The following is a 27,447-nucleotide window of genomic DNA, read 5'->3' as shown; positions in this document are numbered from 1 at the left end:
GCCGTAAAAATAAAACAAAAATTTTTTCCCACAAAAATTATTTTTTAGCCCCCAGTTTTGTATTTTCCCCGAGGGTAACAGGAGAAATTGGACCCCAAAATTTGTTGTCCAATTTGTCCTGAGTGCGCTGATACCCCATATGTGGGGGGGGGGGGGGGGACCACTGTTTGGGCGCATGAGAGGGCTCCGAAGGGAAGGAGCGCCATTTCGAATGCAGACTTAGATGGAATGATCTGCAGGTGTCACATTGCGTTTGCAGAGCCCCTAATGTACCTAAACAGTAGAAACCCCCCACAAGTGACCATATATTGGAAACTAGACCCCCAAGGAACTTATCTAGATGTGTTGTGAGAACTTTGAGCCCCCAAGTGTTTCACTACAGTTTATAACGCAGAGCCGTGAAAATAAAAAATCTTTTTTTTCCCACAAAAATTATTTTTTAGCCCCCAGTTTTGTATTTTCCCAAGGGTAACAGGAGAAATTGGACCCCAAAAGTTGTTGTCCTATTTGTCCTGAGTACGCTGATACCCCATATGTTGGGGTAAACCCCTGTTTGGGCACACGGGAGAGCTCGGAAGGGAAGGAGCACTGTTTTACTTTTTCAACGCAGAATTGGTTGGAATTGAGATCGGACGCCATGTCGCGTTTGGAGAGCCCCTGATGTGCCTAAACAGCGGAAACCCCCCAAATTATAACAAGCCCTAATCCAAATACACCCCTAACCCTAATCCCAACAGTAACCCTAACCACACCTCTAACCCTGACACACCCCTAACCCTAATCCCAACCCTATTCCCAACCGTAAATGTAATCTAAACCCTAACCGTAACTTTAGCCCCAACCCTAACTGTAGCCCTAACCCTAGCCCTAACCCTAATGGGAAAATGGAAATAAATACATTTTTTTTTATTTTTCCCCTAACTAAGGGGGTGATGAAGGGGGGTTTGATTTACTTTCATGGAGGGTTTTTTAGCGGATTTTTATGATTGGCAGCCGTCACACACTGAAATACGCTTTTTATTGCAAAAAATATTTTTTGCTTTACCACATTTTGAAAGCTATAATTTTTCCATATTTTGGTCCACAGAGTCATGTGAGGTCTTGTTTTTTGCGGGACGAGTTGAAGTTTTTATTGATAACATTTTCGGGCACGTGACATTTTTTGATCGCTTTTTATTCCGATTTTTGTGAGGCAGAATGACCAAAAACCAGCTATTCATGAATTTCTTTTGGGGGAGGCGTTTATACCGTTCCGCGTTTTATTCTTCGGGTCAGTACGATTACAGCGATACCTCATTTATATCATTTTTTTATGTTTTGGTGCTTTTATACGATAAAAACTATTTTATAGAAAAAATTATTTTTGCATCGCTTTATTCTCAGGACTATAACTTTTTTATTTTTTTGCTGATGATGCTGTATGGCGGCTCGTTTTTTGCGGAACAAGATGACGTTACCAGCGGTACCATGGTTATTTAGATCTGTCCTTTTGATCGCGTGTTATTCCACTTTTTGTTCGGCGGTATGATAATAAAGCATTGTTTTTTGCCTTTTTTTTTTTCTTACGGTGTTTACTGAAGGGGTCAACTAGTGGGCCAGTTTTATAGGTTGGGTCGTTACTGACGCGGCGATACTAAATATGTGTACTTTTATTGCTTTTTTTATTTAGATAAAGAAATGTATTTATGGGAATAATTTTTTTTTTTTTTTTTTTTTTACACATTTGGAAAATTTTTTTTTTTACTTTTTTACTTTGTCCCAGGGGGGGACATCACAGATCGTTGATCTGACAGTTTGCACAGCACTCTGTCAGATCTGACTTGCAGTGCTGCAGGCTTACCAAGCGCCTGCTCTGAGCAGGCACTTGGTAAGCCACCTCCCTCCCTGCAGGACCCGGATGCCGCGGCCATTTTGGATCCGGGCCTTGCTGCAGGGAGGAAGGTAGGAGACTCCCTGCGCGATGCTTCCCTGCACCGCCGGCACACCGCGATCATGTTTGATCGCGGTGTGCCGGGGGTTAATGTGCCGGGACGGTCCGTGACCGCTCCTGGCACATAGTGCCGGATGTCAGCTGCGATAGGCAGCTGACACCCGGCCGCGCTCCCCCCGAGAGCGCGGCCTATCGCTTATGACGTACTATCCCGTCGGTGGGCATACGGGCCCACCCCACCTCGACGGGATAGTATGTATAATGTCAGAAAGGGGTTAAGGAAGAGTTTTCAGCAAGCTCCTTATCAGAGGAAGGATTACTGACAGACAACACCTCTATATAAAGTTGATAACACAGGATCCACCAATCATAATAGGCAATGTCACAGTTGGTGGGGCTTTCACAATGACTTTTGCACACACATAGTAGATGTTTCAATGCAAAAGAGTCTGAATATTATGGCCATCTACATGTGTTTTTTGCATTGCTTGGCAGTGACCTCAGTAATGTACCGCTCAGCAAAGCAGCCAGGTGACACTGAGCTGAACGTAAAACACGGCTGCAAGTGACCGGTGAAAACTTTAATGATTTCATCACCGGTCATACACAGGCGCGTTCCCATGCTCAGCGTGAGCTAGCTGCCAGACTAAACAGTAACATTAGTCACCGCTCAGCAATGCAACCAGATGTAGCAGAGTTAAAGGATCATTGTGGGAGATTAACATTATGGATTATCGGCGGACATGCAAGTATAAATTCGATCTTTTCTTTTTATGTTAATAAATGGGTAAAAAAAAAAAGGATGAAGGAGTGTTTTGCTCAAATAAAGCACTTTGCTCTGTGTGGTTTTTTACTTAAACTTACGGGGATAATAATGGGGTCTCTTATAGACATCTCTCCATTACTAACCACGGATCATAATGTCAGCAGACATAAAAACAGCCGACATGAACCCCAAAACCATTACCCCACTTGTCAACGCACCAGAGCAAGCGGGAAGAGACGAGGAAATTGCTAGAATTGGCGCCTTTTCTGTGGCAGCTGCGGGATGCTATTTTTAGGCTGGGAAGAGCCAATATCCATGGCCCCTTCCCAGCCTGAGAGTACCAGCCCCTAGCTGTCTGCTTAAGCTTGGCTGGTAATCAAAATGGGGAAGGAGGATTTTTTTTATTTAAATAGGTGTTAAAAAAACGGCATGGGGACCCCTCTATTTTTGATAACCAACCAAGATAAAGCCAACAGCTGAGGGCTGCAGCCTTTCAACAAGCTTTGCTTGAGCTGCCGAACCCAAACAGTAACACAGACTTCTGGGAGAGGTTCGTGTACAGGGTCTGTGCATGGAATCCCAACTTTACCGTTCAGGTTTGTCCAACTCCAATTGTGACAGAAAAAATAAAAAAAGATCTGTCCAAAAAAATTTCATGTAAAACAAAAACATGATTGAAACAATAGCTTGATTTCTACAAAGCGGACACTCCAGGTTTCTGAATTTACCGTTAGTTCCTGAGTTGTGACACTTATATTTCCTTCTCTCTCTGAAAGCGTTGCCTCCATGTTCCTAATTTTCTCATTTTGTTGCTCCATTCTACATAAAAAGAAAAAATGTATTTATTGGCGCAGAGGCATATTGTTCTGCACCACTTTAAACAACAATGAAATATTGGCCATCCAACAGACTTAACGGTATGCCCTAAGGGAAATGACCTGCGATCTGGACACAGTTACATTACCGTTCAAAAGTTTAGGGTCACCCAGACAATTTTGTGGTTTCCATACTTTTATCAAATAAATGAGTTGCCAAATGAATTGATAATCTAGTCCAGACATTGACAAGGTTCGAAAAAAAGATTTTTATTTGAAATTATTTTCTCCATCAAACTTAGCTTTCATCAAAGGATGCTCCCTTTGCAGCAATTACAGCATTGCAGACCTTTGGCATTCTAGCAGTTAATTTGCTGAGGTAATCTGGAGAAATTTCAACCCATGCTTCCAGAAGCCCCTCCCACACGTTGGTTTGGCTTGATGGGCACTTTTTGCATACCATACGGTCAAGCTGCTCCCACAACAGCTCTATGGGTTGAGATCTGGTGACTGCGCTGGCCACTCCATTACAGATAGAATACCAGCTGCCTGCTTCTTCCCTAAATAATTCTTGCATAATTTGGAGCTGTGCTTTGGGTCAATGTCCTGTTGTAGGATGAAATTTGCTCCAATCAAGCGCTGCCCACAGGGTATGGCATGGCGGTGCAAAATGGAGTGATAGCCTTCCTTATTCAATATCCCTTTTACCTTGTACAAATCTCCCACTTTACCAGCACCAAAGCAACCCCAGACCATCACATTACCTCCACCATGCTTGACAGATGGCGTCAGGCACTCTTCCAGCATTTTTTCAGTTGTTCTGCGTCTAACAAATGTTCTTCTGTGCGATCCAAACACCTCAAACTTGGATTCGTCTGAACATAACACTTTTTTACAATCTTCCTCTGTCCAATGTCTGTGTTCTTTTGCCCATATTAATCTTTTCCTTTTATTAGCCAGTCTCAGTTATGGCTTTTTCTTTGCCACTCTGCCCTGAAGGCCAGCATCCCGGAGTCGCCTCTTCACTGTAGACGTTGACACTGGCGTTTTGTGTGTACTATTTAATGAAGCTGCCAGTTAAGGACCTGTGAGGCGTTGATTTCTCAAACTTCAGACTCTAATGTACTTGTCTTGTTGCTCAGTTGTGCAGCGGGGCCTTCCACTTCTCTTTCTACTCTGGTTAGAGCCTGTTTGTGCTCTCCTCTGAAGGGAGTAGCACACACCGTTGTAGGAAATCTTCAGTTTCTTAGCAATTTCTCACATGGAATAGCCTTAATTTCTAAGAACAAGAGTAGACTGTCGAGTTTCACATGAAGGTTCTTTTTTTCCTGGTCATTTTGAGAGTTTAATGGAACCAACAAATGTAATGCTCCAGATTCTCAACTTGCTCAAATTAAGGTCAGGTTTATAGGTTTTCTAATCAGCCAAACTGTTTTCAGCTGTGCTAACATACTTGCACAAGGGTATTCTAACCATCCATTAGCCTTCTTACACATTTAGCAAACACAAAGTACCATAAGAACACTGGAGTGATGGTTGCTGGAAATGGGCCTCTATACACCTATGAAGATATTGCATTACAAACCAGACGTTTGCAGCTAGAATAGTCAATTACCACATCAGCAATGTATACAGTGTATTTCTGAATCATTTAATGTTAGCTGCATTGGAAAAAACTGTGCTTTTCTTTCAAAAATAAGGAAATTCCTAAGTGAACCTAAACTTTTGAAAGGTAGTGTACGTCCATTTTGAAGCAAGGAGTTAACAAAAAAATACTTACATCCTCTGAAGCTCCTGCACACCTGTTGATGAGTCTTGCTATAAAGAAAAGTGGCAAGGTTTCAATGAGAATAATGTTCACTGAAGTTAATAGCACTATATAATGTATGAGCACACACTGCAGGTCCAATCTTTAATGAGTTAAAACTGTTCATTCATTCTGAAAAGGCCTTAGAAGGGAATCTGTCAGCAAGTTGGTGCTATGGAATCAGAGCAGCATGATGTAGGGGCAGAGATCCGGATTCCAGTGATGTGTCCCTCACTGGGCCACTTGGTGCAGTTTTGATAAAATTCCCATTTTTCTCTGCTGTACATGTAGAAGTGCTCAAATACTGAGTTGTGTATAACCCCACACACATGATTGGCAGCTTCCCGTCAGCAAGCTGCCAATCATTGGTGGGGGCGGAGTTACACAGCTTAGCTGAGCCACAGTGACAGCTGAGCAAGTGACAGCTAGTCCTGTACTGATTATCTCCTGCTAATAAAACACTGATTATATTGAACCCACGGCAAGCTACCCAGAAAGTTACACATTTCTGGAATAAGGTGCTCTACATCATGCTGCTTTCAGACAAATTCCCTATTTTGACCAGGCAATTATGCATACACTTATTTATTTTTTGTTTTTTAACCAACATGGCTGTATGAGGACTTTTTTTTCTATTTTATTTTGCCCAGGTGACAGTTGTACAATCTTCTTGTGCATACCCAATAAGTGTACAGACTGATTAAAAAAAAAAATGGGGAAAAATTATACATTTCTTATTCATAACGGAGAACAAAACAAAAATGTATTAACACGAAAGAGCACACTATCCAAGTTGTATCTGTACACTACAAATGTTCAAAGTGATTCCAATTGGTGACCAGACATGTGACAGCATATCCTCGGATATGAACTCCGCTGTTTCAGTGATGTGTTGTCTTAGGCCCCTTTCACACGCCGCTTTTTTGTCATCAGTCACAATCCGTTGGCTCGACGGATCCGTCGCAGATTGTGAAAAACTGATGCGACGGATCCGTTTTTTGGATGGATCCGACTAGCGGATCTGGCTAATTGGATCGGAGCATGCTCAGTTAAAAAAAAAAACGGAATCCATTGCTGGATTCCATAATTTGAAGGGTCCGTCGCCATAGGCTTCCATTCTAACAAACGACAGACTGCGACTAATCAGTTTTTTTCCGACGGACACAAAAAAACTTTACCTTGTCTATCGTCTCCGGCCGCTGGACAGACAATTTTCGACAGATATGACGGATGAAATGTGAGGCTATCCGTCGCTAATACAAGTCTGAGAAAAAACGGATCCTGCTGCATCAGTCGCCAGATCCGTTTTTTTCAAAATTCGACAGATTGCGACTGATTGTTAAAAACTGATGTGTGAAAGGCGGTTCAGATCCTGTGGCTTTAATAGATACACTGAGACCTTGATGTAACCCCACGGAAAGTCTGTAGGGTGCTAGATTTGACAATAATGGAGGTCAGCACAACATTGGTAACTCATTGTTTCCGGAATGGTCAATCCAAAATTGCGGTAAGAGTTTAATTTAGGTATCAGCCAACATCCACATGGAAAGGTGGAGGTGCACTATCCTGCTGATAGATGAAGATCTGCCAAATGTAATCTCTGTGGCATAAGCCACTCCTTTAACATATCCAGGCAAGAGTGACCAGTGACTCTTTTCTTGGCAAAAAAGAAGGCACCGTAGACTTATCATCTGTTCACCATGGACTCGATAAAGACACACAGAACTTGGGGCTTAGAAAAACTAACATTGTGGCCACAGACCTTCCCAAAAGGTGAAAGAAAGCCTCAACACTAAACACCAGCATGTCTGCAAACTTGCCTTCTTTCCATCTATCCAGCAAGTTGGTGTAAAAGTCATGGCGTTTGTTTTTTGTTATATGGTTGCAGCTCCAGAAGACAATATAATCTGTACGTCCTGCAATGCAGATGTTTTTAAGAGATACCTCAAATAGTACTTTTTGGACCTTGTTGCTGCAAACTAGTCAATTTTCTAGGGCTGGAATCTAGTTCTCAATCTCTTCCAAAGTCGTTGGGCAGCCCGGACTTTTCCCATGACACAAACAACCTGGTAGTTTTCATTAGCTTGACCCATTGCGAAACGCAGTTTCTATGTGGAACACATTTCCCAAATTTATTCTGAAAATTTGGCTGTACTATCAAAGGACACACAGTCCAAACGATAGCCAGCACTCACATCTTCTTAAATAAATTGCTTTATTGATTCAGTACTTTAAAAAGGCACAAAGAGGTTGAACACTACAGCACAAAAATTAAACAGCCAGAAAAGAAATATCCTCTGCGCTCCCAGGTAACATGTTCCAGACCTACATGGACCTTTGTTAAGCCAAAAGACTATGCAGATCTGAAACATGTTGCCTGGGAGCGCAGAGGATATTTTGCTGCCCTTTTAATTTTTGTGCTGTTGTGCTCAACCTCTTTTTGTGCCTTTTTAAAGTACTAGATCAATAAAGCAACTTTTTTAAGATGATGTGAGTGCTAGCTATCGTCTGGACTGTTGCTATTGTTGGAGCATTTTACTGTGCACCCAGAGAGGTGAGCTAATTGCTCTACAATAATAAAAGCTGTGATTCATTGAAATGGACAACTAAGTCCGTTCAGTCACTTGCCATTTACCACTGATGATACTTTTACTACAGGCCGGTACTTTTGCACCTTTCATTTTTGAATCATCCGCTGCCTAACGAACAAAATATTTTAATGTAATTTTTCATCTTTTCTGTGGCGAGAGAGATGGGGGAAGATTATTTTTTATACATATTTTCTCTTTACAAATATTGGTTTAATATGTTCTACAAGAAATGAAAAAACACCTCTGGGGCCATTACAGAGAATATAGGGATTTTTGTGTACTCATCGTAAAATCCTTTTCTCCGAGCCAATCATTGGGGGACAAAGGACCATGGGTGTTATGCTGCTGCCACTAGGAGGACACCAAGTTAACACAAAGAATAGCTCCTCTCCTGCAGTATACACCCTCCTGCTGGCTCTATGTGAACCAGTTTGGTAACAAAGCAGTAGGAGCTTAACATTTAAGAATAAACTATGTAAAAACCAAGTCAACACAGAAAAACCAAAGCCAATCGGTTAACAGGGTGGGTGCTGTGTCCCCCAATGATTGGCTCGGAGAAAAGGATTTTACAGTGAGTACACAAAAATCCCTGTTTCTCCTAAGCCTCATTGGGGGACACAGGACCATGGGATGTCCTAAAGCAGTCCCTGGGTGGGGAACAACCAACTGGAATTGCTCCTTGTACTAAACAAAGTTACAGATGCGGCACTGCTGCCTACAAAATTTGTCTGCCGACGGACGCATCTGCCGAGGTCTGAAAATGGACATGGTAATGTTTTGTAAACGTATGCAGGCTGGACCAAGTCGCAGCTCTGCAGACTTATGCTGCCGATGCCTGGTGCCGGATGGCCCAAGACGCACCCACCGACCAAGTAGAATGAGCCTTAATCCCTGCTGGGACGGGGTGACCTCTAACTCGGTAGGACTCCTGGATAGCTGAACGAATCCACTTGGCTATCGTAGCCTTGGAAGCGGCTAGACCTTTCCTTGGCCCTTCCGGGAGCACAAACAGGGCAGCTGACCTGTGGAAAGACGCCGTCCTCGAGACGTATCTCCTAAGAGCCTTCACCAAGTCCAGTGTGTGAAGAGCCTTCTCGGTGCGATGTACTGGTGCCGGGCAAAGTGAAGGCAAGACAATTTACTCATTGAGGTGGAAAGACGAGACAACTTTCGGTAGAAAAGACGGGGACGTTCTCAAAACCACCTTATCTTGATGAAAAATGAGGAAAGGAACTTGACAAGACAAAGCCGCCAGCTCTGAGACTCGCCGGATGGACGTGACTGCAACCAGGAAGGCAACTTTCCATGACAGAAAAGAGGGAAACGTCCTGCAGAAATTCAAAAGGAGCCTCCTGCAAGACTCCGAGGACCAAATTAAGGTCCCATGGTTCCAACGGCATCTTATAGGGCGGCACCACATGGGAGACTCCCTGAATGAACGTCTTCACCTGTAATCTGTTGGAAATTCTACGTTGGAACAGGACTGACAAGGCTGAAATCTGCCCTTTGAGAGAACTAAGGGCGAGACCTAAATCCAAACCCGACTGAAGGAATTCGAGGATGGAAGGAATAGAAAATTTAAGAGGAGAGCGTCCTCGGTCTTTGCACCATGAGAAGAAGGTCCTCCAAATGCGATGATAAATACGCATAGACGTAGGCTTTCTAGCACGGATCATGGAAGAAATGACTTTCTGAGAGAAGCCTGCCTGTGTTAGCACCCAGGACTCAACGGCCATGCCGTCAAACACAGGGCCTCGAAGTTCTGGTGCTAAATGGGGCCCTGGAACAGGTCTGCGTGATTCGGTAATCGCCAGGGGACATCGGCGACTAGTTGAACTAGTTCGGCGTACCAGGCCCTGCGCGGCCAATCTGTCGAATCAGGATTACTGGTATCCCCTCCGCTCTGCTCTTCTTGATGACTCTCGGCAGTAAGGGAAGCGGGGGAAATATGTACGAAAGCTGGAACTGATGCCACGAGTGAACGAGTGCGTCTGCCCCGATGGCTGCCGGATCGTGGGACCGAGCTATGAAGTGTGGAACCTTAGAATTTAGCATTGAGGCCATCAGATCCACGTCCGGGGTTCCCAAACGACAGCAGATCTCGTGGAAGATCTCCGGATGGAGAGACCACTCTCGAGTCGAGACCCTGACGGCTGAGGAAATCTGATTCCCAATTTTCCACTCCCGCTCTGCTCTGATCTTCTTGATGACTCTCAGCAGTAAGGGGAGCGGGGGAAATATGTACGGAAGCCGAAAATGATGCCACGGGAGTACGAGTGCATCTGCCCCAATGGCTGCTGGGTCGTGGGACCGAGCTATAAAGTCGGGAACCTTGGAATTTAGCCGTGAGGCCATCAGATCCACGTCCGGAGTTCCCCAACGACAGCAGATCTGGTTGAAGATCTCCGGATGGAGAGACAACTCCCTGGAGTTGAGGCCTTGACGACTGAGGAAATCTGCCTCCCAATTGTCCACTCCCGGGATGTGAACCGCAGAAATCATTGAGCAGTTTTCCTCGGCCCAACGGAGAATGTGGCCTACCTCAGTCATGGCTGCCTTGCTGCGTGTTCCTCCCTGCCAGTTGATGTATGCCACCGTTGTGGCATTGTCGGACTGAATGCTGATGGGAAGACCCGCCAGGAAGGGATGGAATTGTAGAAGAGCTAACCTGATTGCCCGTATTTCCAAGATGTTGATGGGCAGGCGTGCTTCCTGAAGAGACCAGCGGCCCTGAGCAGTGTGAAGGTGGAACACCGCTCAAAAGCCCAGTAGATTGGCATCTGTTGTCACAACTAGCCAATGTACTGGGAGAAAAGACTTCCCTTGATTCAGGGAGGACTTCAAAGTCCACCACCTGAGGGACTGTCTGACTCACTTGGGAAGGAGGAAACGACGATAGAGAGAGAACGGGTTCCTGTCCTGTTCCAGCCGCCATGACCTTGGTGAATACCCTGGAAGCAATGGCGAGGCCGAAGGGCAGAGCAACAAATTGAAAGTGATCTTCCTTTGGTGTGAAGGTTAAACAGGAATGTGGAGGTACGCTTCCTGGATGTCTATAGATGCCAGGAACTCGCCTTTCTCCATGGAGGCGATGACAGAACGAAGAGATTCCATCCGGAACCGTCGCGCCCTGACGAACTTGTTCAGCAGTTTTAGGTCCATTATGGGCTGTACTGTACCGTCCTTCTTTGGAACAATGAACAGGTTTGAATAAAAACCTTGAAACCTTTCGCTTTGAGAGACCGGGATAATAACCCCATCTTCTTTTAGAGAGCTTAAGGCCTGGAAGAATTCTGATGCCTTTGCCCTGGGAGGAGAAGACAGGAAAAAAAACAATTTGGTGGAAGACAGGAGAATTCTATCTTGTATCCGGAGGACACTAGGTCGCGGACCCATTCGTCGTGAACGACCGAGAGCCACGCGTCGCTGAAGGAAAGCAGGAGGCTGCCTACTTTGAGGGTGTCCTCCGGATACCGCAGGGAGTCTGTGTGGGAGACCTGCCCGGTCTGGACCCCTTGGATCCTGACTGCCTACGCCTGCCTCTCCAAGAAGGGGAAGGTTTGTAAGAGGTCTGAGGACCTCTATCCCTACGTTGTGCCCGGCCAGGTCCGGAAGAAGTGAAAGTAGAGGAACAATTTGAGTTGAAGCGAAAAAAAAAAAAAAAAAAAAAATCGGGACAGACCCTGCTGCTGCTGGTTCCAAAAGGGCCAAAATGGTCTCTGTTGTGGAAGAAATTTACTCTTCCCTCTACTGGCGTCGGAAATTAATTGGTCGAGCTTTTCTTCTAAAAAGGCGACCGCTCTGATATGGTAAAGAAGTCAATGACTTTTTGGAAGCAGAATCCGCACGCCAGTCTATGAGCCATAAGGACCTTCGGATGGTGATGGCGTTTGCTGCTGCTTGCGAAGCACAGTTAGCGGCTTCCAGGGACGCGGTCACTACAAAATCACCGGCTCTGGCTATTTGAGTAGCGAGGTCTGCTATCTCGGGAGGGAGTTCGGTATCCAGCACTGCTGCAGACAAGACCTCAGCCCAGTGGGTCATAGCCTTAGTCACCCACGTAGCGGCAAAGGATGGGAAGAGTGTTCAAAGGCTGAACGAGCCATATTGTCGATCGGTTGGGTTTTTAATAGAGGCGCCCTCCGAAGAGGATAAAATAGATTTAGTAGCCAGGCGTGATACCGGAGGATCTACCGGGGGAGATTGCGACCAATCTTTTCTTAGATCCTGGGCAAAGGGATATTTTGATTCCATGGGCTTCTGCCCTGTGAATCGTTTATCTGGACGGATCCTGATCGTGATGAAATTCCTGATCTAGGGACGTGTCAGAATCGTCCTCTGAAACAGGTTCTCTACTAGCTCCAATGGAAAAGGAGCGAGAAATGGAGCGCTCAGTAACCAAAACCCGGTGATGGTCTGGGGATATGGCACGAGTCCTTTTTCTGGAAGAGCGAGAGCTCCTTGGCAAGGCACGACCCCTAGAGTACGAGGGGTTTTGACGATCGGAAGCGTCATCCGCAAGAGTGCCCTGGTTAGAGTAGGGGTCTCAGAACGATTCTAACGCTTTTGCAAAGGATTCCATTGACCCGGTAAGGGATGTAGCCCACTCAGGGGTCCAGGCTTACTAGGTTCGGTATCAGTAACAGGTGGTTCCTGAACAGTCACCAGGTCAAATGCAGTATTGTGACCCCAGGGTAATGAGACCTTACAAAAGGTACATGCAGCGAAGAATACAGTTTGGGTTTTCCCAGACTTTTTGTGAGGCCTTGATTGAGACATAGTAGCCTTGAGGAGAGCGCTTACTAGCAGGGAAAGGGTTAAGCTATGTTTCTGCAGCTTACCCAGGTCCTGTGTCTTGAGTCCCCAGGGAAGGTCCGCAATGTAAGGTCCTGAAGGCTGTGATTAGGAGAGCTGGAGCAGCACCAGCGCTGTGGGTGTCCCAAGATGGCCGCCGAGATCTGTGAGCGCACTTCTCAGAGAACGAGAAGCGCTAGAAAAGATGGGCAGCGATAATTGCCGGTGGGCGTAGCCAAGAATTCCGGCCTGTATGAAGGGGAGAAGCCGGGGGCTAAATTTTAAAAACTTGCGGTTGCGGCCTCGCGTCCGCTATTAGTGCCATCACTCAGCCGCGCTCCTTCATAGAAATGCCAAAAAATGAAAACCACAACTTCATGAGAAGCATGCCCATATAACAGTTGTAAAATAATTGATATATAATCCAATATTATATATGGGCCATAACGGACAAATCTATGGGATAATCGCTACACAAGGATAAACAACCATAGAAAAAACACGATCAAGAACACCCAACAAAATAATAATAGAAAATAATATAAATCCTTTATTAAATATGAATAAAATACAATATGTGATGAGGCCAGGGAGGGAAGTAGAAAAACTCAGGTAACAATGTGCACCATGAAACGGCCAGGGGTACAAACATGTAGACCATATAAACAATATCAGTCAATATCTAAGTCCTAAATGAGGATTAATGGAGATGGCCATAGCAGGAAGACAATATCCAAATAGGACTAGATGTACTTCCTATTTGGATATTGTCTTCCTGCTATGGTCATCTCCATTAATCCTCATTTAGGACTTAGATATTGACTGGTATTGTTTATATGGTCTACATGTTTGTACCCCTGGCCGTTTCATGGTGCACATTGTGACCTGAGTTTTTCTACTTCCCTCCCTGGCCTCATCACATATTGTATTTTATTCATATTTAATAAAGGATTTATATTATTTTCTATTATTATTTTGTTGGGTGTTCTTGATCGTGTTTTTTCTATGGTTGTTTATAGAAATGCCGCACTGCAGACCACCCACGGACCTGGGCTTTATGCCCTGTTAGAGGTGCGGACCTTCCATACCCCGGGGACCAGGATCCCCCAGCGCCTCGGCCTCTGCAGTGTTCTCATGGTAGATGCGGTGGGCCGGTGCTGAATCCACCATCGCCATAGTCAGGGAGGGGGTGGAGACCTTGTGCCGCCTTGCATTATCCGCTATATCAGTGGTGATGCAGTGGGGGGCTGCACGGACGCCATACATATTATGTCCGGCTATGCACCTGGCTCCAGGAGAGGTAGATGGAGGGCTACTCCATGTGGTCGCCTGCTATGGAGGGGGGAGATCGAAAGGCGAAGGAACCGTCGCCCATAAGGTGAGCTCAGGGCTGGCATCCAACGTTGCAGGAAAGGATACGGGAGGAACGCTCCACGTACTTGCCTGTTGATGGTTCGGGGGAGATCGGAACCTAGAAAGGATCAGTCGCCCCCATTTGCTCCGTTAAGGGAAAAAATAGAATAAAAATAAAACATAAAAATAAAAACGTTGGGGTCTGAAAGCAGACCCAAGTGCCTCCTACAGACACTAAGCAAGAACTGGTTCACTTGGAGCCAGCAGGAGGGTGTATACTGCAGGGGAGGAGCTATCTTTTCTGTATTACTTAGTGTCCTCCTAGTGGCAGCAGCATAACACCCATGGTCCTGTGTCCGCCAATGAGGCGTAGGAGAAAGATTTTTTTTAATGCTCAGTTTATGACTCACAATTATAGAAGTCCCAGTTAAAGGAAATATATCACCATATATCACCCTGCTGTGCCACAAGTCACTGGCCGAGCTCATCTGGCTCTGCTACGTAGATGTTCAGCAGATATTTTGTTACCGGGTCTAATAGCAGCATCAGTGAGTTTCTAGTCAACACAAAGAGCTAATTGAGGCCATGTAGCTCCAAAACAAAAGGGGCGATGGTAAACCGCTTCAGTCTTTCCCTCCCCGCCATTTGGGAACCTAGATTGCTGAAGTGTTAACCCAGTTATGCCAAATAACATTGCTGCAGACTCTGGACTGTCACCTCCCTCCTTTACATGGCAATGGGCGGTCAGGAACAGGTTAATATGATGATTCATGGGGATGTGGATCTGCACAAAATCTCAGTGTGTAAACCTGATCAAGTACAAAGAACTGATAGGTGTTATTTTCAGGAGAACCTGGTAGCAATTAACCCCTTTACCCCCAAGGGTGGTTTGCACGTTAATGACCGGGCCAATTTTTACAACTCTGACCACTGTCCCTTTATGAGGTTATAACTCTGGAACGCTTCAACGGATCCCGGTGATTCTGACACTGTTTTCTCATGACATATTGTACTTCATGATAGTGGTAAAAGAGGGATTTTTGGTACTTACCGTAAAATCTCTTTCATGGAGCCTTCATTGGGGGACACAGAACAACCGTGGGTGTATGCTGCTGTTGCTAGGAGGCTAACACTATGCAAAAAGGAAAAAAAAAAAAACACGTGGCTCCTCCCTGGCAGTATACACCCACTGACACGCACCAAGCACCTCAGTTGGTGTAAAAAGCAGTAGGAGAAGTAACATAACTCGTAAATTATAAGTACCAACTCAACTAGGTCACCTAGACCCCAATACGGTACCAAAATAAACATTAGGGAGGGAGCTGTGTCCCCCAATGAAGGCCCCAAGAAAGAGCTTTTACGTTAAGTACCAAAAATCCCTCTTTCTTTATCGCTTCATTGGGGGACACAGAACAACCGTGGGACGTCCAAAAGCAGTCCCAGAAAAGGATGGGTAGAAAGAATATAATAATGGTTCAGGTTGGCCGGTGCGCAACCGCTGCCTGCAGTACCTTCCTACCAAGACCTGCATCGGACGAGGCTTGGGTATGAACCCTATAGAACCTCGTAAAAATGTGCAAAGACGACCAGGTTGCGGCCCTGCAAACTTGCAAGGCAGAAGCCTGGTGGTGAACAGCCCAAGAAGCTCCGACAGCTCTGGTGGAGTGGGCTCGCACCCCCGGAGAAAGACGTGCCTCATGAACACGGCACGATTCTGATATTGCAGAACGAATCCAACGCGAGATAGTGGATTTAGACGCTTGAAGGCCCTTCCGACGACTCTCGGAAACCACAATGAGAGAATCGGATTGACGGAAGGGAGCGGTTCTAGAAAGATAGACCAGAATGGCCCTGACCACGTCAAGCTTGTGAAGGGACTTCTCCAAAGGATGAGCTGGAGAAGGGCAAAATGATGGAAGGACTATGTCCTCATTGATGTGGAAAGCCGAGACCACCTTGGGAAGGAATTCGGGAACCGGTCTAAGAACGACCTTATCCTGATGAAGAATAAGGAAGGGGGAACGGCAAGAAAGAGATGCCAACTCAGAAACCCTCCTAATAGATGTGATGGTGACGAGGAAGGCCACCTTCCAAGAGAGAAGGGAAAAAGGCACGTCTTGAAGAGGTTCAAAGGGAGCAGCCTGAAGAGCACCAAGGACCAGGTTAAGGTCCCAAGGTTTCAAAGGGGAATGGAAAGGGGGGGCGATATGCGCAACTCCCTGTAGAAATGTCCTAACCTGGTGAATGGAGGACAGGTCACTCTGGAAGAGAATCGACAGAGCGGAAACTTGTCCCTTGAGGGTGCTGAGAGATAAGCCCGAATCGAGACCAGACTGGAGGAAACCAAGAAAATCCGTTAGAGAAAAAGACATCGGGAAAACTTCTTTTGTTTCACACCACCGGAAAAAAGCCTTCCAGTACCTATGGTAGATACGAGAAAACGCCGGCTTTCCAGGAGTCTCCAAGGAGTATCCGCGAGCATGTTTATGAGCTCGGCGTACCACGGACGCCTTGGCCAGTCCAGCGCTATCAGTATAACCTGAATCCCTTCTAACTTGATCTTCTTTACCACCTTTGGAATCAAGGGGAGAGGAGGGAACAGGTAGGGAAACTGAAACTGGGACCATGGAATGACCAGAGCGTCACCGCCCTGGTGGTTAAGTATGCCACGGCCATGGCATTGTCCGACTGGATGCGGACGGGGAGACCCGTCAGAAGAGACTGCCAGTGGAGTAGCGCAAGGAAGATTGTCCTGATCTCCAGGAGACTGATGGGAAGAAGAGCTTCCTGGGTGGTCCAACGGCCCTGAGCCGTGTGATGTCGGAAGACTGCTCCCCACCTGAGTAGGCTGGCATCGGTGGTGATGACCTGCCACTGAAGGAGAAGAAAAGATCTTCCTCTCAGGAGAGATGAGGACAGCGTCCACCAGGTTAGGGACTGACGAACCTGGAGAGGAAGGTGAAAGGGACGGTCCAGGGAGTCCAAAGACCTGCTCCAGGTGGATAGGAGGAATAGCTGGAAAGGGCGGGTGTGGAACTGGGCGAAGGGTACAGCCTCCATGGAGGCCACCATCTTCCCCAGGTCTCCTATGCAGAACTGAAGCGACTGGGGAGCTGGGCGTTTGAGAAGACGGACCGCTTTGAGGAGAACTGAGTACTTGTCCTTTGGGAGAAAGACCCGAGCAAAGTTCGTGTCGAACACCATACCCAGGAAGGACAGTCGTTGAGACGGAATCATGGAGGACTTGGCACGGTTGATATCCAGGCAAGACGGGTCAGGGTGTCCAGAGAGACCTGGAGACCTGGAGACTGAGCACAGTCTGGACGAGACGACCCCTTGATCAACATATCGTCCAGGTAGGGGATAACGAGAATCCCCCTGGAATGAAGGAGGGCCATGACCGCCGCCATGATTTTGGTGAAAACTCTGGGGGCAGACGCTAAATCGAAGAGAAGGGCCGTGAATTGGTAATGATTGTCTGATTACAAACCTAAGGAATCTCTGATGCCGTACACAGATGGGGACATGAAGGTACGCATCTTGAATGTCGACCGAGCAGAGGAACTCCCCGGGTTCCAAGGCAGCGATCACTGACCGCAGGGATTCCATCCTGAAGTGGCGAGGTCGGACGTGGCGGTTCAGAAGTTTCAAATCCAGGATAGGGCGGAGAGACCCGTCCTTTGGGACTACAAAAAGGTTCGAGTAGAACCCGGAAAAACGCTCATCGGAAGGAACGGAAACTACAACTCCGGCGGCAACCAGAGACGCCAAGGCTTGAAGCAAACCGGGTAAATGGGACGGTTGCTTTGGCGGACGAGAGAGGAAGAAGCGATTTTCCGGGAGGGTAGAACATTCGATTTTGTACCCGGAGGTAATGATCTCTCTGACCCAAGCGTCTCTGATCACTGACAGCCAGGTGTCTTTGAAGGAAAGAAGCCTGCCTCCCACCCTGGAAAGACTCCCAGGTGGGGGGCGACCCATCACTTAGAACGGTATCTGTTGGAACGAGATCCGGAAGGCCTGGGAGGTTGAGCCTTGGACCTCCATATGGGAGCTGGCTTGTAAGTGGGTTTTCTGCGTTCACCCGTGGTAGCGGGGCGCTCTTGTTGAGATGAGGAGTCTGAGGCTGCAAATGGTCGAAAGGGATGAAATGTCGGAGGACCCTTTGTGTTAAAGAAACGTTTTGGCTTGGACTAGGGGAGAGACGTACTCTTGCCTCCAGTCGCGTCAGATAATTTGATCCAGACGAGCACCAAAAAGCCTGGAACCTTGAAATGCTAAGTTGGTGAGAGACTTTTTGGAAGCAGCATCTGCATTCCATGCCTTCAGCCAAAGAATGCGGCGAATAGCGACAATGTCGCTGCTTTCCCTGGCCGAACAGGCTGCTGCATCTAGACAGGCAGTGAGAAGGTATTTTCCTGCGTGGTTAATCTGGTCTGCGAGGTCAGCCAGCTCGGTAGGGGAGGCTGAAGCCAAAATGCCCCAAAGAAGGATCTTGGCCCAGGCAGAGATGGCCTTAGCCACCCAGGTGGAAGCAAAGCTGGGACAGAGAGAAGCACCCGTTGCCTCAAAGGCTGACTTGGCCAGCACCTCAATTTGTCTGTCCCGATGTGTCCTTAAGCGACGCACCATCCGGCAAGGAAAGAACCGTCTTAGAAGAAAGACGAGAGATCAGCGGATCCACCTTGGGAGACTCAGCCCACTTAGAAAGAAGATCGGAGCTAAAGGGATAGAGCACGTCCAGATGTTTTCTACCAGAAATTGTTACCATCCACCTCTCGTGTCTCCCCTTTTCCTCATAGTTTGTAAGCTTGCGAGCAGGGCCCTCATTCCTCCTGGTATCTGTTTTGAACTGTATTTCTGTTATGCTGTAATGTCTATTGTCTGTACAAGTCCCCTCTATAATTTGTAAAGCGCTGCGGAATATGTTGGCGCTATATAAATAAAAATTATTATTATTATTATTACCAGAAAAACGCTTTTCAGGATGTTCCCAGTGTTTAGACAGGGTAGACTGAAACTCATCATGAGTAGGAAAAGAGCGAGAGGGATGCTTCACCCGCTTAAAAGATACAGAGGAATCCTGGGGGGGGGGGCGTCTTGTTTTAGTTTTGAGGGTTTGCGAGATAGCCGAAATGAGACTATCTACGATAGCCTGCATGCAAGAAGCCTGGTCTGAATTGGAGTCAGAACCGGACTGGGAATCCACATCAGACCCAATGTCCTCCTCTGAAGAGGGGAATTGGGAGGAGGAGAGCAGCTTGAGCGCTGCGGAGGGATCCGGAGAACCAGACGAGGAGTCAGACAGAGTACTCTTTCTATAACGGCTGGCTGGTTTGTCTCCCTGTGGTTCAGGATCAGGTGCGGCCGACTCGCCATGGGAGACGGTCGGAGCACTGGTGGCTGTAGGTAGCTGTGAAAGACGTTCAAGCGCCTGGACCAGAGACTGAGACACCCTAGTCAAATCAGAGACAGACTGCGAGATAGCAATGGCCCACTCAGGGGGAGGGGGAGCGCCACCATCCCGAGAGTCAGAAGCTTCCTGTGGGCAGACATGGCATGGGGACTGCAGGACTGGCAGAGAGGCGACAATTGGCCTACTGACCACTTTCTCTTGCAACGAGCGCAGGCGTAATGAGTTATGGTAGGTTTGGTAGAGAGGGCTCCAGAAGAGTTGGACATAAGGAGATTCTGCAGCGCTATCCTACAGAATAGACTAAGTGAACCTACAGTGGTATGGATAATACCGAGAGAGGGGTCGATATAGCGTCGCAAGCCTACCGCACCGCAGAGCAGAGTTATCTGTGTCCCCCAACGCACGATGCCTCCTGTGCACGGAGCTGCAAAGGCAGGAAGTCCCAGTGGTGAAGGGGCGGAGCTGTGCTGAAAGAATAAGTCAAGGCTCCTGATAGGGCCACACAGAAAAAGAAGGGCGTGCCCGGTTGTAAGTGCGATCCTGAGTGGAGGGAAAAAAAGGGCGCCGAAAAAGCGTGCCTGGGAAGGGGGCATGGCCTACTGGGAGGGGGCGTGGCCAGCCGCAGCGGTAAAAACAAAAGTAAAAAGGCGGGACGTAGGGCACAGGGTAAGAGCGCTGCCAGCCTCAGAAATACTGCTGCGGATAAAGCGGCTGCTGTGGGAAGGGCTAAAGGATCTTTTACCTGCACGTCCGGTTCCACAGTCAAAGAGAGGATCGTCCAGGGGCCGGCCTCAACCCCTAAGACAAGGGGGAGGGTCACCGCTGGTGACCACCGTCTTCCTCTCAGCCCTCTCCAAGGAGAGGGGTGAGGGGGACTGTTTTGGCTAGGACCGCCACCGTATAGACCCTGGAGCACCTGGGAGGGTGACAGGGGATAATGTCCTGCCGGCGGTCTGAGAGTTGTGATGCCGGCGACACCACACTGCTCGGTCAGCCGCCCTCCTGGGGAGGCAGGGTGGGAGATTACACCCTGATTCCTTGAATGCTGTATCTGAAAGAGAAAACAAAATCGTTAATAAAAACAATAAAAACCTGTAAAGGAAAGCAGGGTTAGCAGCGGATCTGGAGATCCAGGTCAGCCTCCTACAGACACTAAGCACAAACTGAGGTGCTTGGTGCCTGTCGGTGGGTGTATACTGCCAGGGAGGAGCCACTTGTTTTTTTCCTTTTTGCGGTTGTTCTGTGTCCCCCAATGAAGCGATAAAGAAATTTCTTTGATATTACCTGCGTTTATTTGTGAAAAAAACGGAAATTTGGCGAAAATTTCGCAATTTTCCAACTTTGAATTTTTCTGCAATTAAATCACAGAGATATGTCACACAAAATACCTAATAAGTAACATTTCCCACATGTCTACTTTACATCAGCACAATTTTGGAACCAAATTTTTTTTTTGTTAGGGAGTTATAAGGGTTAAAAGTTGACCAGCAATTTCTCATTTTTACAACACCATTTTTTTTTTTAGGAACCACATCTCATTTGAAGTCATTTTGATGGGTCTATATGATAGAAAATAAACCAAGTGTGACACCATTCTAAAAACTGCACCCCTCAAGGAGCTCAAAACCACATTCAAGAAGTTTATTAACCCTTCAGGTGTTTCACAGGAATTTTTGGAATGTTTAAATAAAAATGAACATTTAACTTTTTTTCACAAAAAATTTACATCAGTTTCAATTTGTTTTATTTTACCAAGGGTAACAGGAGAAAATGGAACCCAAAAGTTGTTGCACAATTTGTCCTGAGTACGCAGATACCCCATATGTGGGGGTAAACCACTGTTTCGGCGAATGGCAGAGCTTGGAAGCGAAGGAGCGCCATTTGACTTTTCAATGCAAAATTGACTGGAATTGAGATGGGACGCCATTTTGCGTTTGGAGAACCCCTGATGTGCCTAAACATTGAAACCCCCCACAAGTGACACCATTTTGGAAAATAGACCCCCTAAGGAACTTATGTAGATGTGTGGTGAGCACTTTGACCCATTAAGTGATTCACAGAAGTTTATAATGCAGAGCCGTAAAAATAAAAAATCATATTTTTTCACAAAAATGATCTTTTCGCCCCCAATTTTTTTTCCACAAGGGTACAAGAAGAAATTGGATCCCAAAAGTTGTTGTACAATTTGTCCCGAGTACGCCGATACCCCCATATGTGGGGGTAAACCACTGTTTGGGCGCATGGCAGAGCTCGGAAGGGAATGAGCGCCGTTTGACTTTTCAATGCAAAATTGACTGGAATTGAGATGGGACGCCATGTTGCGTTTAGAGAGCCACTGATGTGCCTAAACATTGAAACCCCTCACAATTTACACCATTTTGGAAAGTAGACCCCCTAAGGAACTCATCTAGATGTGTTGTGAGAGCTTTGAACCCCCAAGTGTTTCACTACAGTTTATAACGCAGAGCCGTGAAAAGAAAAAATCTTTTTTTTTCCCCCACAAAAATTATATTTTAGCCCTCAGTTTTGTATTTTTCCAAGGGTAACAGGAGAAATTGGACCCCAAAAGTTGTTGTCCAATTTGTCCTGAGTACGCTGATACCCCATATTTGGGGGAGAACCACCATTTGAGCGCATGGCAGAGCTCGGAAGGGAAGGAGGGTCATTTGGAATGCAGACTTACATGGATTGGTCTGCAGGCGTCACGTTGCGTTTGCAGAGCCCCTGATGTACCTAAACAGTAGAAACCCCCCACAAGTGACCCATATTTTTTAAACTAGACCCCCCAAGGAACTTAACTAGATGTGTTGTGAGAACTTTGAACCCCCAAGTGTTTCAGTACAGTTTATAACGCATAGCTGTGAAAATAAAAAATAATTTTTCTTCTCCACAAAAATTATTTTTTAGCCCCCAGTTTTGTATTTTCCCAAGGGTAACAGGAGAAACTGGACCCCAAAAGTTGTTGTCCAATGTGTCCTGAGTACGCTGATACCCCATATGTTGGGGTAAACCCCTGTTTGGGCGCACGGGAGAGCTCGGAAGGGAAGGAGCACAGTTTTACTTTTTCAACGCAGAATTGGCTGGAATTGAGATCGTACGCCATGCCGCGTTTGGAGAGCCCCTGATGTGCCTAAACAGTGGAAACCCCCCAATTATAATTGAAACCCTAATCCAAACACATCCCTAACCCTAATCCCAACGGTAACCCTAACCACACCCCTAACCTTGACACACCCCTATCCCTAATCCCAACCGTAAATGTAATCCAAACCCTAACTTTAGCCCCAACCCTAACTGTAGCCTTAACCCTAGCGGGAAAATGGAAATAAATACGGTACATTTTTTTTTACATTTTTAATTTTTCCCTAAGGGGGTGATGAAGGGCGGTTTGATATACTTTTATAGCGGGTTTTTTAGCGGATTTTTATGATTGGCAGCCGTCACACACTGAAAGACTCTTTATTGCAAAAAATATTTTTTACGTTACTACATTTTGAGAGCTATACTTTTTCCATATTTTGGTCCACAGAATCATGTGAGGTCTTGTTTTGCGGGATGAGTTGACGTTTTTATTGGTAACATTTTCGGGCACGTGACATTTTTTTGGTCGCTTTTTAGTCCGATTTTTGTGAGGCAGAATAACTAAAAACCAGCTATTCATGAATTTCTATTGGGGGAGGAGTTTATAACGTTCCGCGTTTGGTAAAATGGATAAAGCAGTTTTATTCTTCGGGTCAGTACGATTACAGCGATACCTCATATATATCTTTTTTATGTTTTGGCGCTTTTATACGATAAAAACTATTTTATAGAAAAAATAATTATTTTTAAATCGCTTTATTCTGAGGACTATAACTTTTTTAATTTTTTGTTGATGATGCTGTATGGTAGCTCGTTTTTTGCGGGACAAGATGACGTTTTCAGCGGTACCATGGTTATTTATATCAGTCTTTTTGATCGCGTGTTATTCTGAACCTGAAACTTCAAGCATCGATAACGTCTTATAGAAACAAGTTACTAGAAACAGTTTTCACAACCGTTTTGCAATGTGCACAAAATGGCAATTTCTATATTACTTTGGATCAGTAAGTGACAATAATACTTATACTGGGTGCCGTACCTGTTGTTTCTGCTTAGCTTCTTCAATATGGATTTTCAGCTGCTGGCTTTCCTTCTGTAAATTCTAACAAAAAAACAAAAAGTTAATTCACTTTTTTTAAACAGCTCCTCATGGGCAGGGTTTGGAAAGGCTATCCATTTTAGTGGATTCTGCTCTTCAGTACCCGTAAATAATTTTTAAATGAACGGTTTGCCCTTGATCTCCCATTCGCGTTAACATCACACAAAACTATTTTCCAATTGAAGTAATTCATAAAAGAAAAAAAAAACAACTGACTTAATAGAAATTAAATACTGGTTATTACACCCCCTAATGTGCACTGGCTTTTATTTCAGAAAGCTTACTGCCCATGAGGAACAGTTTTTACATGGCTCCACATGGGAAGGGTTTGGAAAGGATATTAATTTTAATAAACTGTGTCTCGTGCGTATTAGTGCTTCATTTTAAAGGGGTTGCCCACAATTACACTTCACAATCAGATCATACAAAACAATACTCCAAATGGAGTACCGTATATACTCGAGTATAAGCCGAGATTTTCAGCCCAAATTTTTGGGCTGAAAGTGCCCCTCTCGGCTTATACTCGAGTCACGGTAGCGGTGGGGTCGGCGGGTGAGGGCGCTGTGACATACTTACCTAGTCCCGGCGATCCTGACGCTCCCCCTGCCGTCCCATGGTCTTCGGGTGCTGCAGTTCTTCCCCTCTTCAGCGGTCACGTGGGACCGCTCATTAGAAAAATGAATATGGACTCCACTCCCATAGGGGTGGAGCCGCATATTCATTTCTCTAATCTTTTTTTGAATCAGATAAATTTTTATTGATCATAATAAATGTTATCCACTTATATAACAAATTACATTCGTGTTTTTGATTAACAAGAAAATAAACCCCTCCCACCCCCCTCCCCTCAGAAGACCACCCCCAACCATACAAAACTCTTGGAAAGAAGATATTACCCATTACAGGCATGTTATACCATTAACATTGTTTACCACAATCCCTCAATTATTCCCATCCAGCCATGGCTGCCATAGCTTTTGAAAAAACCCCATCCTATTCCTCTTAGTATAAATGCTTTTTTCGAGCTGGACAATATGAGTCGCTTGCGCAACAAACTCTCGTCTGGTAGGAGGTTCCTCCCTAATCCAATATCTTGCAATCACTTTCCTTGCAATGAACAGTAATCTAGCAATTGCCATTTTTGCAGGCTCGTCGGCCAAGATTTCCTCCACATACCCAAGTACACAAACCACTGGATCCCTGGAAATCGAACACCCATAAATCACCCCAATTTGGTTCAACACTACAACCCAATACGAAAAGAGTCTGGGACAGAGCCATATCATGTGCAATATACCCACCCGAGATTGAGAGCATCTAGGGCACCCAGAATCAGATCTCAACACAGCCCTAAACAACATGTCAGGTGTCCTATAAGCCCTATTTACCACATACAGTTGCGACAGTCTCCCAGGTTCACTCATCGATAATTTGGGTATGTATTCTAAAATAGATTCCCATTTATCATCGTCTATTTCCCCCAGTTCAGCCTCCCACTTCTCTCTGGCCTTAATAGGGTGATCTGCTAGAAATGTGTGCAGTAAATCCCCATATACTTCCAATATTGCCCCCTTTGTTCCATTGTTATTTAATATAAAGTCCAACATGAGATCCGTCTGAATCACTATGGGGCCCTCTCCTCTTTTGTGCCTGAAATGCGTGCTGAACCCGTCTATATTGATACCACTTTAACCCCGGGAACTGAAATTCCTGCTGCAGCATATCATAAGATTTAAGACTCCCGTTATGAATCAATTGACCTATCAACCCAATGCCTTTTTCCCTCCATTCTCCCATTCCTTCCATATGGTTGAATTCTTGAAAAGAGGAGTTATCCCAAATAGGTGAGAACTCAGTGAATCTCACCACCCCCCTGATTCGTTTAAGCGTCTGCCATACCTTATGAATTAAATTTATGGTGTGAAGACAAGTCCCCAATTTCTTAAAGAGTCCTGCTTCTAGACCCTGACTCAGGGGCCATATTCCGATAATATATACCAGACTACTATGACCCTGTCCCTTCTCGAGCCCTTTCCCCCATCCCCTAAGATGCTGGCTCTGTGCAGACAAAAAATATAACCAGGGGTTAGGCAGGGCAAGCCCCCCCTCGTCTTTGGGTCTCTGCAGTATCTCCTGCCTAATCCTTGGACTCTTCCTTCCCCACACCAACTCTCCGAATAATGATCTTAGTCTACGAAATCTGCTCATTGGGATCCATACCGGAGAATTATGCAAAATATACAAAATCTGAGGCATCACTACCATTTTGAGGAGATTCACTCTACCCACCACCGACAAATGCAGCTTACTCCAAGCTGAGATCTTGGAGCGCAATTTACCGTATTTTTCGGACTAAAAGACGCACTTTTTCCCCCCCAAAAAAGGGGGGAAAATGGGGGGTGCGTCTAATAGTCGCAATGCAGGCTTACCTAGGTGGCAGAGGTGCGGTGGCAGAGGTCCGGTGGCAGAGGTGCGGTTGCGGGGGTGTGGCGGCAGAGGAGGCGCAGTAAGCGGGGTCCCTTTCCCCGGTATGGTGATGCAGCAGGCCCGGTATGCAGCAGAGCCAGGTGAATCCTCTTGTTATCGGTGGTGGCGGCCATTTTCCGGAGGCCGCGCCCACCGATAACAAGAGGATTCACCCGGCTCTGCTGCATACCGGGTCTGCTGCATCACCATACCGGGGAAAGGGACCCTGCTTACTGCGCCTCCTCTGCCACCACACCCCCGCCACCGCACCTCTGCCACCTAGGTAAGCCTGCATGGTACGCCAGGGACCCCTCTCACGCCATACCTCTCACTGCACCTCCTGATCCCAGCACCTCCTCCTCATCCCAGCACCTCCTCCTCATCCCAGCACCTCCTCCTCATCCCAGCACCTCCTCCTCATCCCAGCACCTCCTCCTCATCCCAGCACCACCTCCTCATCCCAGCACCTCCTCATCCCAGCACCTCCTCATCCCAGCACCTCCTCATCCCAGCACCTCCTCATCCCAGCACCTCCTCATCCCAGCACCTCCTCATCCCAGCATCACCCCACCTCTGCCGACACCTTGCCTCCTGTGACCCTGCTCTGCCACCGCCATAAGATACTGTAAATTCGGACAATAAGACGGACCCCCATGTTATAAAAAATCTTTTTTTCTGCAATTTTCACCCCAAATTTGGGGTGCGTCGTATGGTCCGGTGCGTCTTATAGTCCGAAAAATAAGTTATTAACGGCTCAAGATTAAGTTTCTCAAATCTAGTTAAGGGGAGAGTTACATGAATCCCTAAGTATTTAAATTGTGAAACCACCCTTAATTTTGTGCCTTCTTCCACCTCCCTCGTACAATCCATTTCTCTATCCACCTGTAAAACACTCGATTTATCCCAATTGATAATTAACCCTGAAATTGGCCCGAATCTCTCAATTAATGATATTACATTCCCTAAAGGTTCCCCAGGACTCTCAAGAAAAAGCAATATGTCATCTGCATACAGAGCAATTTTTTCTTCCATTTCCCCATACACAAACCCCTTCACTATCTGTGACCTTCTAATGGCCGCTGCCAGTGGCTCCACCGCTATGGCAAACAGCAGCGGGGACAACGGGCACCCCTGCCTTGTACCTCTAAACAGTTGAAAGCTGTCTGACAGCGCATTATTCACTTTGATTTTAGCCACTGGAGAGGAGTATAGGAGTCTCACCCATGACACAAAGACTGGCCCAAACCCACAGCGACTCAGTACCGACCACAAGTATTGCCATTCTATACTATCAAAGGCCTCATGTGCATCGAGGGAAACCACCACTCT

At 46.3% G+C, this 27,447-nt stretch overlaps 1 protein-coding gene across 20 annotated transcripts in view; it reads right to left on the bottom strand.

Annotated features, from left to right (window-relative positions):
- The window catches only part of KTN1 (kinectin 1), a 197,824-nt gene that overhangs the window by 42,785 nt on the left and 127,592 nt on the right, over window positions 1-27,447 (bottom strand). For 12 of the 20 annotated variants that reach the window (XM_069732747.1, XM_069732819.1, XM_069732828.1 and 9 more), the window contains exons 30-32: window positions 23,593-23,655; window positions 5,292-5,329; window positions 3,425-3,515 (exon numbers count right to left, since the gene is read on the bottom strand). In XM_069732747.1, coding sequence (XP_069588848.1) covers window positions 3,425-3,515; window positions 5,292-5,329; window positions 23,593-23,655 — 192 coding nt within the window. The remainder of the gene's footprint in view (window positions 1-3,424; window positions 3,516-5,291; window positions 5,330-23,592; window positions 23,656-27,447) is intronic. The other 8 variants (XM_069732800.1, XM_069732870.1, XM_069732878.1 and 5 more) reach the window with 2 other exon arrangements.

Source organism: Ranitomeya imitator, chromosome 1 (assembly GCF_032444005.1).
Source record: "Ranitomeya imitator isolate aRanImi1 chromosome 1, aRanImi1.pri, whole genome shotgun sequence".
Lineage (NCBI taxonomy): Eukaryota > Metazoa > Chordata > Amphibia > Anura > Dendrobatidae > Ranitomeya > Ranitomeya imitator.
The sequence above is the reverse complement of the archived record's forward strand: the minus strand, read 5'-3'. Positions and strand labels throughout refer to the sequence as shown.